This window comes from Mercurialis annua, linkage group LG5 (genome assembly GCF_937616625.2).
Source record: "Mercurialis annua linkage group LG5, ddMerAnnu1.2, whole genome shotgun sequence".
NCBI lineage: Eukaryota > Viridiplantae > Streptophyta > Magnoliopsida > Malpighiales > Euphorbiaceae > Mercurialis > Mercurialis annua.
The window spans coordinates 50,263,311-50,281,237 of NC_065574.1; the positions used below are offsets into that span (position 1 = coordinate 50,263,311).

Below are 17,927 nucleotides of genomic sequence, written 5' to 3' on the forward strand. Positions count from 1 at the left end.
GGCTTCATTTTGAGAAGTATAAATTGCAAAAAGCAAATACCAGTAGTGTGTTAGATTTGGAGCGACTCAACAGAATTCAGTATTCATTGGTTAAAAGTGACTGCAGATTTAAATAAATCAACATGAAATGCCTGTATAACGGATTGCCCTGTGACAGGATTACACAATTGCGCATCTTTGATTATAAAATTAAAAAGAATGTTACATTTCTGATACAATAGGGAACTAGTATTGATTATCTTTTTAACTTAAATGAATACATTACATAAATTTGTAATTCAAAACTTAGACCACATACTCTAACAGTAGCTTGGCGCAAAACTACACTGCAGAAGCTGGCTCTTGGGTCTTGAGTCCAAACAAATTCTCAAATAACTTGGGTGCTGTAGGAGGAAGGTTCATGGGTCGAGGAGCCATGAAACTAACAATCTTATCGTGAACATTGTACCTACAAGATCATTTTAAGGTTAAACGTCATGATCAACTTGAATTAAAGTCGATATAACTAACAAGATGTTCCAACTTGAAAGGCTCAACGTTTATAACTAACCTGATCTTGCGACTCTTAGAGGCACGCCTATCAACAATTTTTCTCTTTTTAGTTCGCAGTTTTTTCATAGCATAGAAAGCCATCTCTGAAGTCAAGGAGTAGCAAGTTGTAAAATAGTACAAAATGCAAGTAGAGCTCACTTTAGAAACCACCTTAATGTACTCTTCTGTGAATGCAAAAAGATGAAAACGAGACGAGACTAACCAGCAGATGAGGGGTCAATTGTCTCGAAGAATTCCTTTAGCAATTGCTGATAAAATTCAGAATCGTCAAGAAGTTCAGGATCTCCATCAGGGATTGATTCCTAATAAGGACAAGAAGAGTTCCTGTTAAATCGATATAAAGATCTAGACCACAAGTTGTAATGCCGGTCAATGCTGCTAAGCACTAAATTGTAATTTTAAATACACACATGAGAACAAGCACATAGTGCATCATATCTAAAGAAACGATATGGGCATAAACATATAAATAGTATTAGTAGATGAGCCCAACCTTGCCCCAATAAGTTCAAATTCATCCATGACAGTAAATAATGAGCGGGAATAATAGTTCTTCACTGAAATTATATGAAGTGTATATGTATTACCTCTCCATTTCTAATCTCTGGCTTCTCAAGAACCTGTGTTTAGTAATGTCAGTAATCAGAACAAGGTGCTTTGAAGAGAAAAAAAAATGACTGAAAAAATTCTAAATCTCATGCCATGAATTTGCTCTAGAAAACTGAACAATAATTGGGGTATTAGATTAACTTACTGTTCCAAATACGCTAACTGCTGATCTGCTTAGCTGCATTTGCTTCGTCATTCTACTTACATCCCTCATATAAGAAGCAACTTGTGCACTAATATCCTGTGTGGGGAAAGGAAAACCATGTGAATTGCTTTATACTAATAGAAATATTATTGCCTGCGTTTCAATTGAACATAAAGCAGACCTGGTTAAAGGCTTGCAATTTGCTTTTAATAGCAGCAGCACCAGTTGTCACACGCGTCTTTCTCTGCCATTTATCAATTGATTTGTCCCGAAAAGAGACTATTCTACAGAAAAGAAGTATTTGAAGTTTCAGTTTCAATTATCAAACAATAATACTTTAGATGTAAATGCAAGCAGATAGGAAGATGCATTTTGTTTAAGAAACAAAATCTGCCCCACCTAAGACTTCGTTCTAAACAAGCAAATAAACAATTTTAATAGTTAACATTTATATGATAACTATTATTTGATTGCATGCTATAGATCAATCTAATTATAAAGCCCCTTTGTCAAATATCTGTTCCATGAAAGGAAACAGAGAACAGAAAATTAACCAAGCAAATTCTCCCAGTCAAGACACTAATTTGATATGAAAAAGGAAAGAGATCATCATTAAAATTCAACCATACAGTAGATTAAAAAACCATATGCAACATCATGAGATTGTCTAGAATCAAATTTTCAATTCGTTGTAGTACAATGCAGCAGATATTTCCAGTACAGTTGCACATCAAAAACCAATTAGAGTTCCTAAAACTACAATTCAGTTGGACAAGGAATTACAAGCATTATATAAGTAAAACAACTAGATGGAGTGCAAGCTGATTCTCATAGATAGAGCAAAAGGCTACTATAAAACCGCTGCAGTGGGATAGGATTAAGACTAGAAAACTTCCTACTGATGTAAATAAAAAAGGAAGCAGAAATGCATCAAAGATGGACGATATACCTCATGTGCATTTCGGAAATTTGTAACCACTCTTTCTCGCTTTCTGCATCTGATTTCTTAGAATCTTGTGCATGCTTCTTGCCAGAAGAAACTAAAGAAAAAAACAGAGACAAGAAAATTTTCAAATCAACCAAATCCTAATCTCATGACGTAGACATGATGTGTGAATTTTGCAGCAAACTAACAGTTGCTAAGGATTAAAGATACAGGAATGTTAATAAAAAGCAGCAGATGAACTTTGCAACAAAAGTCTCATATCCACATCACCAATGTCGTAATATACTATAATGCAAAGAATAAAATCAACATATTCAATATCTGTTGCTTTTAACATACAATTGACTGAGGCTGCAATCACAAACAACAAACATTAAAATGTGAAATGATGTTTGTTACATACCATCGGAAGACTGAGAAATAGATGGATTCTTTTCAAGTAAAGCCTGAAAAAGATGAAGAAACTTACTACTATAGAGTAGCCACAATAACAAGGCAGCATAATGTAGTTCATGAAAAATACAATACCTCTTGTAATCCCAGCAAAGATTCCAAAGTCTTATTGGAAGAGGAAATCAAATCAGCATAAGCTGACCCAACTCCTTCATCTGAATCACAAAAAGAAGACCTAACTGGATTCTGCAAATGTTATTATTATTATCAAACCTTCAAGATTCAACAAATTATTCAACAAAAATAAAATAATAAAAAGAGCACACCTGTGGCAATCTATTTGAAGCTGAAAATGCTTTTTGAAGTAAGAACCTAAACTCAAGAATTTTGTCCCATAGAGCCTTCAACAAAGATTAGAAATTATCAAGACGGCAGCAACTATAGTCACTCAGTCAATAAACCAATCAAAAAAATGTTGAAACAAAAACAAAAATACAAGACGCTCATAATGAAAATTAGAAGGAAATTTGTACCTTTTGGTTCTTGACTGCTTGACCTTTAAGAAGATCTTCCTCCTTATGGCGTGTGAGGTTCTTCAATATATCTCTGAAGAAAGAAGAAGAAACACAACTAGATATTAGCAACTGAGCCAATATACCTGCGGAAAAACTATTCTGCTCGAATCTAGGGATAGAACAAACTAGTTATTGCAACGAACAGAAGCAGGAAGTTTTAGAAGGCATAAAAAATACAACAGCACTCATGTTTCTGATTTAAGCTAGTCGAAACAAATGAACAGCATAACATGTCGTAAACGCTTTTCCATGCAATTCTCGATGGAGGAAAAACAGAATAGTAGAGTATGAAATAGGACGCTTACAGCTCTTGATTACGAAGATTCTTGTAGTCTTTCTCAAGGTCTTCCATTTCATTATCTTTACTGTTATCATCCTCCAAATCATCCTCTCCTTCACTTCCATCTTCCTCATTTAATTCTTCCATGTCGTCTTCCTCCTCTACCTCTTGATCATCATCATCCTCATTACTTGTTTCTTCTTCCATCTGCATTTGAAAAATTAAAATTAAGACATCATCAAGTAAAACATACATAACTTCTTTTTGGAACTCTAAAACCAAAAACATTCAATTCGATTTTGTTGATTCTCAAGTTTGTAAAACATTTTATAAACTCATTCCCTTCAAATTGTCAAAACAAAATGATGATAAGGCATAAAATAATAAAACAAAGATCTACTAACCATTAGGTTCCCATTTTCCAAATCATCATGGTCTTCAAAATCACTGTCACTGTATCTAGTTCTTTTGGACTTCCTTGATATCGTTTTCATTCCTAAACATTCAAATGATACAAAATTTCTCAATTTCCAACATGATTTGTCAAACAAATATAGAAACAAAAACAAAATGAGGAAGGAGGAAACAATTGAATAATCCACATTTAAACAAAAAACAAATATACATAAAAAAATCCATTACCTTTGCTGGAAATTTCAAAAGAAAATTTTCTTTCAATCTCAAAAATAAAATGTGGCATAATTTTTTTTTATTAATCATAAAATAAACTTCAATAAATGAAATATGAAAAATATAAGGATGAAGTGACTCCTCGACAATACCGAGAGAGCAAATCCAAAATTACAAATTACATTTTGAAACGTAATTTCCTAAAATCGGAAATCTAAGATAAGAATATCCACTAAGACTACTCTACTGATGGAAGAATTCATTGCGTATAAGAACCTAACAGTCTCCAAAAAAAAATTAGATGGTGAAAGTCACTAGCAGTCTTTGGGACACCGAAAACCTCATAGTATTTTGTGTTATCACTCTTCCTTTGACCATACCCAAACACGATTATGCAACTTAAATACCTCTACTGCTGCAAACGCAAATAGCCATAAGAAAATTTAATAATAAAACTCCACCATCAAAGTTACTTTAAAAGGAAAACAGTGTTTCCAAACAAAGAAAGTATTATAAATCTACATTAACCAGGTAACCTATGTGAGTCACATGAATCAAAACAAAAATTGAAGATAGAAAAGGTCTATTTAGGAGGGAAAAAAATATAGATAGATGAAAATTGGAACTGTAACCACAAAACTCAAGTGACACCTTTTCTATTTCTCGCTTAATAAACTGAAATAACAGAGACAGGAGAACTAGAAAATAACTACTTTGGCCTTTTCGTTATCGTTCTATTTCCTTTGCAAGTACTTAATCATACTGCTATATCTAGGTAGCACGGACACGGACACAGGAAACGGAGGACTTGAACACAGACTCGGCGGAACAGTATTATTTTAAGATTTTCTATGTAATCATGAAGTTTCTCACCAGAAAAGCCAAGTGTCCAACACGTTTTTCAAAACGGGAAACGTTGATTGAATAAAGTGTCCGCGCTACCTAGTGCTATACTATAGATAGGACTTAATTGAAAACAACATGTAATTGATATACATAGTAAATCTCTACATGAATATTCAGTTTTCCAATTCAAAAAGAATTCACAAATCAAATGCGTCGATTTTAATCCTTCCCTTAATTATCAGTAAATTCAATGATAAAACTCAGCCATAAAGTTACTTTAAAGGGAACATGGTGATTAAAAAAACAATAAAAAAAGTAGTATTATAAGTCTATATATGCGTGCAATTGATACACAAAGTAAATCCCTACATGAATATTCAGTTATCCAATTCGAAAAGAATCCACAAATCGAACACGTCGCAATCAAAATTCAACAAAGCATAAAACCTAATATTGAAGTAATCCTAGCTACACGATTGCATCGCAGTGAACAATAAACCAACCAGTCAATTAACATAAACCCTAACACCAAAATTCACAGATCTTTGACAAAAAAATTTAAAATTAAAACAACAAGAATTAACTCACTAACATCAATAGAATCGAATCTGAACATTAAATCATTACTAATATTTAAAATTAAATAGAACAAGGAAGATTACCTTTGACGAGGATTAGATTGTGTAACTGAGTTCCTCCTGGCAGAACGCAAAACTGTTATAAATCTCACTCACGAGATACTTGAAACTCGGCTTGATAAAATTGACTCGAGCTTGAATTTTTAGGCTCGTTTAGTAAACAAGTCAATCTCAATTTTAGTGAAACTCGACTCGAAAACTTGCCAGTAAACTCGTTTATATGTTTATATGTTACTTCGATATATTATTATTTAATTTTAATCTTTAAATATTTAATTCATGTATTTTTTATTAAAAAAATATAAATAGATAATTTAAATTTATTTATATGTATAAATAAATATAGTATTTTTTTAATTATTAAATAACTTAATTTTCTATTAAATTTATTAAATAAAAATATGACTTGATTAAACTTGTTAAACCCGTGAGTTTTTAATAAACTCGAGAAATACTCTATTCGACTCAAAAATAAACGAATCAATTTCAATCTTTTCAATACTCGACTTGATTTAATTCGTTGACACCCCTACGTGTGTACGGTAACTACTAGTTTAGAAACAGTGGGTATCAATATTGGCAATTAGTAATTTTATAAGAAACATGCCCTAACAACCTAATTTGTAAAATAGTTTTGATAAAATATATCAAAAACCATATCATATCTGAGATACAACTTTATTTTATAAAATTTATTAATTGTTTGAGTTATATATCATGAATGATAGTAAATTTATTTTTAAAAATGTACTATATATTCATGCATGAAAGTAAACAAACCAAGAAAAGCTCTCATCTTTTTGTTGATGGAAGTAATAAATAATTCATTATTCAATCATGAATTCAAATATAATTATCTGAGAGAAAATTAAAAAAATAAGAACAAAATAAATTCGGACAGGCTAACGTGCCTTTTAATAGAATTAAATTTTTTGCCCATTAATAGCATCTTCATCATTATATAAAATTATGGCAATATATTCTAGCAAATTTAAAATTTATGACAAAATATTTTTAATCATGATTGAAATTGTGATAAAATAATTCGTCAAATAATTAAATTTTGTCACTAAAAATATAATATTTATTATGTCAAATTGACGTTAATTTGCAATGCGAAGATTAACTTCTGAATTCTTGCAATTTGACACTTCGTGCAATTGTTCGTTAAACAATTGCTGACGAAAACATAAATGTGACAAAATATTTACTTTTACTTTATATAAAAGTAAAAGTAAATATTTCTCTACATATCACTATTGGATTATTTATAATCACTTTCATCCAATAGCAAAAAACCATTATAATATCCATAAAAAGCCATTACAATAAATATTTTTTTATATTAACGCCATTTATATTTGTTGTTATTTTGACTTCGTCATCCCTAATTGAGACAAATCATCTACTGAAGCATTTCATTATTCAGATAAAACTCATAACACTAAGAATTAGTGACGGAGCCAGAATATCTATATCGGGAAGGCCAAATTGCAATATGCACTATATATAGGAGATAATTTTTGAAGTTAGGGAGGGCCAAATTGTAAAAAAAAAGTTTCACATGCTAATCTAGCTATTTTTAAAAACTTAGGGAGGACCAAGGCCATCCCCAGCCTACGCCTCCCTCCGTCATTGCTAAGAATTAATGAAAATATCAACATCTTTTCTAATCCACTCACGATTCTGGAAGTTTAGTCTATAATGTCAGAAAAACATGCAAGAGATCAAGAAACCTTCTAAATGAAAACTCTACTCCTTGGGATATATGCAATTTGACTTTTTTTTATCTAATGCAACTCTATGACGTGTACTTCACCTAATCCTAGAATCTTACTGAATAAACAGTTAAATTAACAAAACTATCTAACAATACTAACTTGTTGAAGAGAAGTGGAAATGCGGCAGCGAGCGGTGGAGGATAAAAAGGAACGTCGGCGGCGAATAAGGAGAAACTCTGGCGGCAGCAGCGGAGGAAGAACGCAAAAGGAGTGGGGAATCAGTTCCGTCAAGGCGGAGTAGCTACTAGCGAGAAGATGGAGGAGAAATAAATCCGGGAAATAATTAAATTGACAGACACTTCAAACCTTCTCCTCCGTTCAGGGTTTAACTGAACTTTATTTTTTGAGAAATGGGTTTAACTGAACTTAGAAAACCCAATAAAAAGAGGAAATTAGGCCCAGCACCAACAAAAGCCTAATTATTCTCACTATTACTACCCGGCCTATCTTTTTCTTTTTTTACGATCTTCATCTTCATTCTTGCATACCTCTTCTTTTTATTTTCTTTTTTTACTGTTAAAATATTCCTTATCAATTTCTCCAACCAAAACCCAATCAAATTTATTTTCTATTTCTCCGACTACAGTCACGGCACAGGTCACCTAATTCCACCACTGTCATAACGGCACAGTTTCATCTCCGCCTCACCTAATTTTATTTCTCCGCAAAGAACAGCTCCGAGGCGGAGTGGAGGTGAAAACAAAGAAAAGAGGACAATTGGTGAATTATCTGCTGCTGATTTTGTTCTTGGTCCTATTTCTTGTGTTAATGAAATTCATAGCGCTATCTTCGACCTTAACCAGTAAGTTTTCTTTCTTACATTTTATTACCTTTTTGATTTTTAATCACATGTTGGCTATTGTTGTTTATGTTTTTTCAGTTATTTGATTATGGTGTCGAAATTTCTTCATCGTAATTGGACCACAGAATTGTTGTATTAGACTCAATATAAGAATTGATTTTGTTGATGTTCATGATGTATTTCAAATAGCTATTTTCTTTAATCTGCTTGATCCTTGATGTACTTCAAATATCTATTTAATTAAGCAACTGACTGTGCATTAAAATTGATTAAAAAATTGACTTTGTAAACCGATGATTAGGAATGTCTTCACCGCCATTGTGTTCAAGTTTATTTGCTGTTGCATCTGGGTTTGGATGTTGATTCCAGTATCTAGATTTGGAAGTAAGTTGAGTTCCTCCATAAAAATTAGGATAAGCGGTTGTGCGACGACTTTGTTTACTGCTGCAGCTGTCATTAGTGAACCACATATTAGATGTTATTGTTTGACGGTTGATCCAAGTATTTTGGTGAGAAGGAAGTTTTTAATTTGTAATTTTTATGATCAGGTTTGCCTTTGGTTAACTAATGGTTAACCAATAATTTTAGATTTAAAAAAGACGATTTAGGCTTTGTTTGACAGTTGCTGTTGTGGTGATGAAGGCGGAGGAGTTTATAATAAAATTTTGTAATTATTTTTTTTGTTGGTTAACCAATGGTTTACTAATGGTACACCAATAATTTTGTTTGTAATACACTGTTAGTAAACGCTAAGTTAACCGTTGGAAACTTGTACTAATTTCTATTATGATTATATGATTAATAAATTGTTGGTAAATTTTAATTGTGTATTTTAAACATACTGTACTTTTAAAAAAACTAATAAATTTATTTTTAGTACACCGTTAGTTGACCGTGAGTGAACCGCCGATAAATTTATAAAATATAAAATTTTATGATAGTACACCGTGAGCAATAAATTTATAGTTAATTTCCAAAATATTATTTCCGTATTTTGAGAAAAATAGCCAGAAAAGTCGCAATCGTAAAGAACAAAGAAATATAGTAAATTAATAGTAGACCAATAATTAACTACCTATTAGTTAATTGGTAGTAGACCATTAGTAAATTGATAGTAGACCAATAGTTAACTACCTATAAGTTAATTGATAGTAGACTGTAAGTTAACTATTCGTTTAGTAAATCAAAAGATAAACTAATTTTGTATATATTTATAATACTGATAGTAAATCAATAGTAAATTTATCTTTTAATAAATTGATAGTAAAAAATGTATCTTTTTTACCAAAATATTATTTTCATCTGTTAAGAAAAATAACCAACAAGGTCGCAATCGTAAAGGACAAACAAATATATTATATTGATAGTAGACCAATAGTTAACTACCTATTAGTTAACTGATAGTAGACCGTTACTAAATGGTTTTTAATATTTTAAAATTCATTAAACAAATTTAATTAATTTTAATTAAATAAATATGATTTTATAGTTATATATAAAATACTAAATAATTTTGATGATTAAAAGAAGAAGAGGGTGAAATGTGCTAAAAAAATTAATATGTATAAATTTGGTAAGTTTTTTAAACATCAAGATTGTTTTTGAATTTTTTTCCTTATATACCACGTCATCAATTAACTGAGATTTTGGATGGAAGGGCTTTTTTGTTCCAAAAAAAATTAAAGGGCCGATTTATACCCAAAAAAAAAATTAAAATGTTGTCTTGTACTTTATGAAAAACTAAGAGAGCTTTGTTATACCTTCAGCCTATTAAAAATTAATTAAATTGTATCACTATCTTGTATTATTAATTAAGTATAAAATTATTAAAAAAAAATCAAGACCCCGTTTCTATAAAACATGATTTTTTATTAATTAATTTTTTAATTTTATATCAAGACCCCGTTTCTATAAAACATGATTTTTTATTAATTAATTTTTTATTTTTATAATTATAAACATATATAATAATATTTTACATAAAATGTTTATAGTAGTGATTAAATAATCATATCAAATCAGCCGATTGAACTGGAAACCAGCAAGTTATTCAGTCTGATTTATTTTGAAAAATTAAAAATTTTGTTGAATCGGGTTGGATCACGTTAAAGTGGTGATTAGAATTGAACAATTAATTAGACTGGTGATTAATCCAGCTGAATCAGCGATTCAACCGGTTGGTCTCTATGTACAATTTAATTTTTTTAAAAATATAAATAATTTAACCGGTTGAACTGACAATTAAGCCAATAACCCCACTAGTTCGACCATCGGTTTGATTCTTAAAACAGGGATTCATAATTTAGTCGTTCGCAAAAGACTGGTCACTCTGGTTCAAACTCTTGTCGTTTTTGGTCTTGGACCTTTTTTCCATTTTGCTCAAAATCATGGATTCTGTATAATCCTCAATAAAATTCTTTTTTCTTTTTATTCTCAAGTATATCTGAATACAAAATAATAGTGGCAACATAATAAACACTATCAACTAATAATTAAAGTAGTGTTCATCATAGCTTATGAATAAAATATAAAACTAATCCAATTGTTTTTCTTTTCAATTTTTATGAACAAGGAAATCAATTAAATATGAAACATCTCAAATCTTTAAAGTTGAACTTTTAGTACCCACTTAATATTAATATGTCTAAGTAGTCCTCCTAGTAATATTTGTACATAAAAATGATTTATGGAAAATTAATATATAAGATATATACATTATCTGAAAAAATTCCTATATAAACTCAATTCACCATATTATCTTTAGTTAAAGTTGATAATATTATAGCAAATTATTATTATTATTATATGAAAAATTAGTATAATAATATTAACTCTATCGAGAGATGACGTGTTAAATAAAGTTTATAAGAATATTTATGATTATATTCAGTCACATTGCTTTCAAAAGAAGAAATATGATGGTAGTCTTTGTAGAAATGATTAGGGAAAATAATAAATAAGAAAGAAAAAAAGGTCATAAGAATGTCCTATTATTAGAAAAAGGAAAACTAAAAAGTAACATATCTTTGTTCCACTGAGTTAAAGAGATTTGCTAAACCTGTAGAACTAATAGAAAATGAGAAGCACTAGGAAGCAGGTCAAATTGAATCTTCAATTGCCATATATATATTTACATAAATAAATTGCACATTGTAGTAATACCTTTTAAAAAAAATACAAAATCAACTAGATAATAAGTGAAACATTAAACTCAAAGAATATAAATATTGATAGCAGTTCAGTTTGATATTAGGATTGAGCAAAATTTTAAAAAATATGCACACCTCAATTTTGATATTAGGGTTAAAGCAAAATTTTGAACCAATCGTATCAGTGATTTTTGGTCAGTTTGGTTCAGTTATATTAGAGGTCAGTTTGGTTTTGATTTTGAACTTTAAAAATTAAAATTAACTGAACCGAATGAATATTTATTTATCTTTGAATTTTTTTTTTGAAACAATCTTTGTTTTTTATCGGTTTTAACCGAGCTGGCGGAATTTCAAAAAGAAAAGAGTCTAACACATCTAACACAATTTTTTTAACCCATCTAACACAATTTTTTTAATTAAGCAAATATAGTCAAACAACAAACTTACAAAATAATAATAAATCTTAATACAACAAATAACAATTAATAAATTATTGTATTATATGAGTATATTTGGTCACATATAATAATTTAATTAATTAATATTTTTAATAAATAGATTTAAACGTGTCTTAACATGTCGCGTCGTGTTAATTCGTCGTTAAGAAATTGCCAGTCCTAGAAAAGACTTCAGTTTTGACTTGGTTCGATTTTAATTTTTTTATGATCAGCTCGGTTTTGTCTAAAAAAATATTTTTTGCCGGTTTCAATTTTGAGCTGTGGGGAGTTTGGTTTGGTCGGTTTGTAGGAATTTAGTTCACTTTTAATCAAACCGAACAAATGCTCATCCCTATGTTGATAGGTGAGAAATCATGGATTGGTTTTGGAAAATTCCATATATAAATTAAACGAATGAACACAAACTGAATATGAACACTAAAATCTAAGAACTGAACACGAACATCTCGTTCACGGCTCAAACGAACATGAACCGAATATGAACACCTTATTCGCTAAACAAGCTGAACATGAACACTTAAAAGTTCAGTTCGGGTCGGTTCATTTACATCCCTTCCTCCCCACATGGTAGATAGTTACTTTTTTGACCACTAGTTCATTGATTGTTTTTTTATGGGATATTTTTTTTAAGTTCCTCTGGTTTCAAAGGCTTCGTTCTGACTAATCTGGATTTTACCCGCGTCGCGCACCTGACATAGTGGGTAAGTCTACCAATGGAGATTTTCTGCATCCACAAAATTCGAACCCAAAATCTTACTCAAACGATATAAAAAAATTCTCTTTATTTATAATTCTTTTATTGCCACCATTTATTTCATGAATTGATGTTTTCATCGTCATATTGTTGGAAGCATAAAAGTTTCCACCATTCAGTTATGAATTAATGTTTTCATCATCATATTGTTGTAACTTGAAAGCATAACTTTTAAACCTACGATATATTCTTGATAGCATATGATAATCTAATTATCTGATAATTTACTTTCATTGTATAATGTTTAAATTTTTGGATCCATTCTTAAATTACCATTAAAATTATAAAAATAAATTTTAATATATAATCATTAACTTATAAAAGTAGAATTAAAAGATAAAGTGATAAAATTTTAATTTCAAGATCTGCAGTCATCATTGTTTGTACTTTATAAATAAAGCTGGTGAATATTATTTATATCTCAAAAATACTAAAACAGTACTAAATTTTATTCAAAATTTAAACTATTACTAAAAAATATATTTTGAAGCAGTACAAAGGGTTGAAATTGACCAATTGTTTGACATATAGTAGACCGGTGGTCAGTCCACGCCGTATGATCGAGGCAGAGGGACCACCGGCGGCAGAGTAAAGTGAGGGCCAAGAAGATCACAAACTAGTGGGTTGCTGAGGGAAGCAATCTTAAACCACCTGTCCATGTGACTATTATTGAACTGAATTGAAAACCAAAAAATAATTAATATTTATAGGAATATTAAATTAACCGAACTAAATTATATTTTCTGAAAAAATAAAATTATTACAGCATCGGTTAAGTTCAACTTGATTTTTTAGTCTAATTTAGTTTTGGTATTTAAAAAAGGCCAGTAATTTAAGAGAAATTTCCACAAAATACTTCTTTTTTAAAAATATTTATAAAGATATTCCGTTTTTTGAAAAATTATTTTTCTATTTTTTTTAAATTTATTTTTTACTCCGAAATATTTTTTTTACTCTGAAAATTTTGTAAAAATACTCCATTTTTTAAACTGTATTATAAACGGTTTCAAGGCAAAGATGTCAATTTTAGAAACTTTTTAAAATTGTAATTGAAACAGTTTTTTTAAAACGGTTTTAAATTATTTTTTAAGAAACCGTTTGAAACCCAATTATAAACCGTCTTTAAAACGGTATATAAAACAGTTTCAAATTTTATTTTATTTTTTGAAACCATTTAAAACTCTATTAGAAACTGTATTTGAAACATTTTGTGAAATAGTTTCAACTTATTTTTTAAGAAACAATTATAAACCATTTGAAACAATTAGAAACTATCTTTAAAACTCTATTAGAAACTGTATTTGAAACGTTTTATAAAACAGTTTCAAATTGTGGTTTTTGAAACTGTTTGCAACTGTTTAAAACTGCAGAGTAGAAAAATAAAATGTGGAGTTAAAAATAAATATTTAATTTTTTAGGTACGTTTGTAACTTTCAGTTTTTAAGGTATTTTTGGCAAATATTTATAGTTTTTTAAATATTTTTATAAATTTCCCATAATTTAATTGATATGGCCACCAATTCAAGATCAAATGCTTAACCGGTTCAATCATTTTAATTATCAATTAAACAACTTGAACAAACTAAATATAATTTAATTTTATATGATATAATATGTGTATATAATTATATATATCGACCTTCTTACTAAAAATACCGATTTGTTGATTTTTTTTATGTCAAAATCTTTTAAAAAAGTCAATTTCAGCGTAGTTTTGATAAATCTATTGTATCCATTTTTTTTTAATTCAAAAGGGTCAATTGTTTTTAATTTTTTATTTATAATCAAACCTTTTAATTTTGCTATTTGTAGTTTAATTTTGATAAATTGAAAAACTATTAAATTCGATTATAACAAAATTATTGAAAATATTTTTTTCAGTATATATGCTTAGTTAGTTATAATGAAAATATATTTGTAAAAATTGAGTTAAAATTGATATTTCAGATAGAATATATATATATATATATATATATATATATATATATATATATATATATATATACGCTCAAATAGTTACACCCCCTAGCTAAGAGGACTCGATTATAATTTATTGAACTCAAAAAATTCACTTTTTATAATTTATAAAAAGTGAGTGTGCCTCGCATGGCCGACACCTAAACATTTCGAGTGGTTTATTACACATTGCATCTCCTTTACTAGCTTAATATGCCTTCTTCCCCTACATATTTCTGTAATTTCATGTCTCCCTATTGCTTGCCTAATGTTCACAAAATCAACCAAATTGTTTGTTCACATTAGCGACTCAATTTATAACTTGTCTTATATATTGTAGAGCATGATTAAATATTACACAAAATATTTATTTTGAGAATTTGATAAGTAATGCTTTTAGGTGTTTTTATCTAAAAACATTAATGTAAAATAATATATATATATATATATAAGTGAACAAGCCTTCCACATATGTCAGAATTCACATTTCCGTCCCTCCTATTTGAAAATCAAACGATATGATTTTATATTCTTTTCGTCAACAGTTTAGTCATTCCATCATTTTTACAGTTAAACTAGTTGAATGATTAAATTAAAAAAAATATTAATTTAATCTCTAAATTTATATTTTTAATATCTATTGTTATTTAGTAAGTTGACCTGAATTTTTAATATTTATTAATATTTCTAATTTTTTAGTTGTAAATTTTGTAGTTTTAAAAGTTAAATGAAGTAAACAAATTGAAAGAATTTAAAATTTAAAAGTAAAAAAAATTACATTTAAAGCCACTGAATTTTATAAATTTATAACTTTTATTTCAAATTTCACCCGCGTGGAAATTTCGAATGTCTGTGACGCGAAAACAAATCAAATTCCTACATGATATTCGAATTCTTTTTCTTCTTGATTCCGGTTTTATTTTTATATAATTTTTTTTAAAATATCTTCCCTCATACGAAAGACTTACTATTTTTAGAATCTAATTCTACGCCTTTTTGTGTCAAAAATAAATTTAAAGATTTAATTGAATTATAATTTTTTTTTAACTAAGTCCTTCAACTCAGTTGACAAACACTAAAAATGGACAAACAGATCAAATCATTAAGGGAATAAAAGTGAAGGATTATATTGTTCGATTTTCAAATAAAAAGCGTGAGAATGTGAATTATAACACATAGGGGTCTTACAATATTTTTCTCTATAAAAATTGACTCTTGTACGATATAACACATTTACGAATTTAAATTTTAGGCGTAATGATCATGAAATGCTAAACGTTTGCCGTTTGTAAAAATCTTTAAAACGTCTCAATAATGTCCAAAATCGTATTGTATCGTTTTAAAAATGTTCTAACCTAAAAAGGAGTGTGCTAATGCTGATGTTTCGCTGAAGTGGACTTTCACATATTTGTTGTGTGTGGAAAACATTTCAAGAGTTGGACATAATGGAGATATTCGCTAAACGTTTGAACATAATAGAGGTTTTCGCTAAACGTTTGGTTTTTTTGGGTCATTATCGTCATGTTTTATTTTATATTTTTCATATATTACACATAGGTCACAATCCACACTAATGACACATCAACATCAGCACACCCATTTTTGACTTGAGACATTTTAAAACGATATATTACAATTAGTATTTTTTTCTCTTTGATAACACATAAAATAAGACGTGCAATTTCAAAAATGTTGTTTATGATTTGGAGTTTTAAGAATGTGGTTTCTTGAAACGATATGATAAGAATGCTGTTTCATGCTATGGAGTTTGCTTTGGTTGCCACGTCATAAAAAATGGTCTAAAACTTATATAAAAAATTGCTTTGAATACCAAAAGAAATACAAATTAGAAAAAGGTCCTATTTTGATACAAGATATAAAAATTTAGTACTGTTTTGACAATAACACACGATTGATATATTGGTTAAAATAGAAGATTAGTACCTTTTTTTCTTCTTCTTTTTATATCAGAAAAAGCGCATAATTTTTCAGTCTTTTAAAGAAACTTCCTCTTATATAATAATAAACTATTCACATGTCTTTAAAGACTGCATGTGGTGTTCTTGCATGAACTTGATAACACATAAAATAAGAAAGAGGTGAAGTTATTTTTTTCATTTCCAGTTCTTGGTTAATTATAGGTAAAAAGTATAAAAAAAACTTCGTAATTTTTACAAAAGTATATAACAACTCTTTTATTTTTTTTATGTAATTAAGCTTTTTTTTATTTTCAATTAGAACAAATAACCCCTTTCGTCTAACACCATTAGAAACACTCATTAATGGATGACATGTATCTCATAATCATATAGGAAAAAAGTTCAAAAATAATTTTAATATTTAAAATATTTACTCAAAATTTGAGAGATAAGTGTCCCAAAAATAAATTAAAAGGATTTATTTGTTCGATTTTAAAATAACGAGGGTTTAATTGTTCAATTTTTGAAACACAAGGGCTTAATTGTGTCCAAAAAAATAAAAGATATGATAAGCACTTTGAAAAAAAGTCGAGGATTTTTTTGTACCTTCCGCCTTAATCATAAAAAATTTCTAGTTCTTGATTAATTATATAAAAAAATCTAGTTCTTGGTTCTTATTCTTGTGTAGTGTCAATTTCTATAGTTGTTATGTTGCACCACCACCACCACTACCATCAATGTTGAGTATCTGACCGCAAACAAGGGACAGAACCAGCCCTTTAGGATGCAATGACGACTACCTCTACAAACCTTTTTTTTTTAAAAAGAAATTAGTACTTCATTTCGCAAACTTTTTTTAAAAAAAAAATAGTACTTCATTTTTTTTAACAAAATAGTCATCAAATTTTTACTTTTATATAATTGTCCTCTCTAATTTGTATAACTTTTATAATATTTTAGTTGAATATATGTATGCATTATAGTTTTATATGTTATTTTTATATAAGTATAATTTTACTTATATTACGATGTAGGTATATTTTCTATGATATTTTTTTTTATTCTCCTATTTTATATTTTCTAGTTCCGCCCCTGACTGGGAAGGTGAGTGAGTAACAAATGGGGAGAAAACAGAGTCATACATTTATACAATCTCATAGAGCTTGGCTTCCTAAATTGTTGATATATTAGACTATTTTTGTGTCATTTTTTACTTGTACAATATTAAATTATATGGATGTTGATATTGAAGTGGGGAGAGAAGATTCAAATGTGGAGTAAATGTGTGATCAACTTGCAAGATTAATTTGGTGTTAGTAATAGTCAAGAAAGTAAATATCAAAAAAGAAGTTTTATATATTAGTTAAACAGGATGATAAATATTCTTTACCATTTTCATAGATCTGTTCATGGGTATGAATATCCGTTATGCCCGTGTTTTTAGTTCAAATTTCGACAGTTAATTTAATCTCATATTTGGCCTGTGTTCGAACT

General features: G+C 28.7%; 1 protein-coding gene and 1 long non-coding RNA gene across 5 annotated transcripts; one reads left to right on the plus strand and one right to left on the minus strand.

Moving 5' to 3' along the window:
- Positions 1–159: 159 nt before the first annotated feature.
- LOC126681333 (uncharacterized) lies at positions 160–7,764 on the minus strand. 4 transcript variants are annotated; one of them, XM_050376877.2, is made up of 15 exons: positions 7,495–7,716; positions 5,639–5,674; positions 3,905–3,996; positions 3,526–3,707; positions 3,179–3,251; positions 2,972–3,046; positions 2,781–2,891; positions 2,656–2,698; positions 2,256–2,346; positions 1,488–1,590; positions 1,307–1,402; positions 1,140–1,172; positions 755–854; positions 551–635; positions 160–448 (listed from the first exon to the last, which is right to left on the minus strand). In XM_050376877.2, the coding sequence occupies exons 3-15, from the start codon at positions 3,992–3,994 to the stop codon at positions 322–324; spliced, it is 1,209 nt and encodes a 402-aa protein (XP_050232834.1). In that variant the 5' UTR covers positions 3,995–3,996; positions 5,639–5,674; positions 7,495–7,716; the 3' UTR covers positions 160–321. The 4 variants fall into 4 exon arrangements, with proteins under 4 accessions (XP_050232834.1, XP_050232836.1, XP_050232835.1 ...); XM_050376879.1 differs by lacking the exon at positions 5,639–5,674 and having other exon boundaries at positions 7,702–7,764; XM_050376878.2 differs by lacking the exon at positions 5,639–5,674.
- Positions 7,765–7,886: 122 nt separating this feature from the next.
- Positions 7,887–9,027, plus strand: LOC126681334 (uncharacterized). The gene is made up of 2 exons (XR_007641372.1): positions 7,887–8,197; positions 8,499–9,027. It is a non-coding gene; the product is annotated as an uncharacterized LOC126681334 (long non-coding RNA).
- Positions 9,028–17,927: the final 8,900 nt, after the last annotated feature.

What these genes read in the sequence shown, in the direction of transcription:
- LOC126681333 (XM_050376876.2), bottom strand. Translation starts at nt 4,200, where the DNA reads ATGCCACATTTTATTTTTGAGATTGAAAGAAAATTTTCTTTTGAAATT. An exon ending in AATCTTCGTAATCAAGAGCT is followed by an intron (nt 3,252 to 3,525) that starts GTAAGCGTCCTA and finishes TTCTTTCTTCAG; the next exon opens with AGATATATTGAAGAACCTCA. An exon ending in TCTAAGAGTCGCAAGATCAG is followed by an intron (nt 449 to 550) that starts GTTAGTTATAAA and finishes ATGATCTTGTAG; the next exon opens with GTACAATGTTCACGATAAGA.